Genomic DNA, 1,240 nt, shown 5'->3' on the forward strand with positions numbered 1-1,240 from the left:
CGAGCTCACGCAGTTCCTGCCCCGCACCATCGTCCTGAAGAAGCCGCCCGGGGCTCAGGTGAGACCCGATTCACCGCCTCCCCCCGCACCCCGCCTTGCCTCTTCCCTGGAGGGCTCCGGGAGCCGCCCTCGCCCCAGTGGGCCGGGGGAGGCGTTGCTCCTGCCCTACCGGGAAGGGCCGGGGCATAGAGGGGAAAGCAAGCTGGGGAGGGACTTTCTACAAGGCATATAGCAACAGGATGAGGGCCAATGGTTTTAAACCAGAGCACGGTAGATTTATATTAGACATTAGGAAGAAGTTCTTTAAAATGAGGGTGGTGAAACACTGGAACAGTGTGGGCACTGTGGTGGTTGAGGCTCCATCCCTGGAGACATTTAGGGTCAGGCTCGATGAAGCTCTGAGCCACCCGATCTAGTTAAAGATGTCCCTGCTCACTGCAGGGCGTTGGCCTGGGTGGCCTTTAAAGGTCCCTTCCAGCCCAGCGCATCCTGTGAGAAGGCCACAGAAGTCAGCGGAGAGGGACAGGGGCTTGCTGCTGTCTGGCTGAACACTGCGGTGCCAGCACCTTCCCTCCGTCCAGACGAGATGTGTTGGCAGCAGGGAGGGGTCCTGGACCGAAGCAGGGTGACTGCATTTCGCTGCTGGTTTCTCTCACAGCTGGGCTTCAACATCCGGGGAGGAAAAGCCTCGCAGCGAAGGCCACAGAAGTCAGCGGAGAGGGACAGGGGCTTGCTGCTGTCTGGCTGAACACTGCGGTGCCAGCACCTTCCCTCCGTCCAGACGAGATGTGTTGGCAGCAGGGAGGGGTCCTGGACCGAAGCAGGGTGACTGCATTTCGCTGCTGGTTTCTCTCACAGCTGGGCTTCAACATCCGGGGAGGAAAAGCCTCGCAGCTGGGGATCTTCATCTCTAAGGTGCGTCCGTCGTTCTGCCATTCCTTCCCCGCGTTCTGTCTGTTCCCCTTGGGTGTTGTTGAGCCAGCTGGGCGTGCGGGGAGACTGTCATTAGGTGCCTCATACGCATCTCTGAACTCACGGCTGTAATTTGCCGCGCGCCAAGCAGCAATCAGACGGGCCCGCACCATTTTTTGATCTCTCCCCAGCCCACAGAGTGTTGCTGGGGCACTGCAGTTTCCCCTCCCCATCCTCCCCAGTCCTGTGTGAGCGCTTTGGGTGGCTGCAGCTCCGGGGCTGGGCTGCCTGACTGTGTGGGTGGGGAGTGGCTGGGCCACGGGGCCAC

At 60.7% G+C, this 1,240-nt stretch overlaps 1 protein-coding gene across 1 annotated transcript in view; it reads left to right on the top strand.

Annotated features, from left to right (window-relative positions):
* Nucleotides 1-4: 4 nt before the first annotated feature.
* The window catches only part of PDZD11 (PDZ domain containing 11), a gene marked incomplete at its 5' end in the record, with an annotated part of 2,411 nt that continues 1,175 nt past the window's right edge, over nucleotides 5-1,240 (top strand). The window contains 2 exons of the mRNA XM_009866446.1: nucleotides 5-58; nucleotides 859-917. Of these exons, the coding sequence (XP_009864748.1) occupies nucleotides 5-58; nucleotides 859-917 (113 nt within the window). The remainder of the gene's footprint in view (nucleotides 59-858; nucleotides 918-1,240) is intronic.

The sequence above is a fragment of the Apaloderma vittatum genome, unplaced genomic scaffold (assembly GCF_000703405.1).
Source record: "Apaloderma vittatum isolate BGI_N311 unplaced genomic scaffold, ASM70340v1 scaffold40113, whole genome shotgun sequence".
Lineage (NCBI taxonomy): Eukaryota > Metazoa > Chordata > Aves > Trogoniformes > Trogonidae > Apaloderma > Apaloderma vittatum.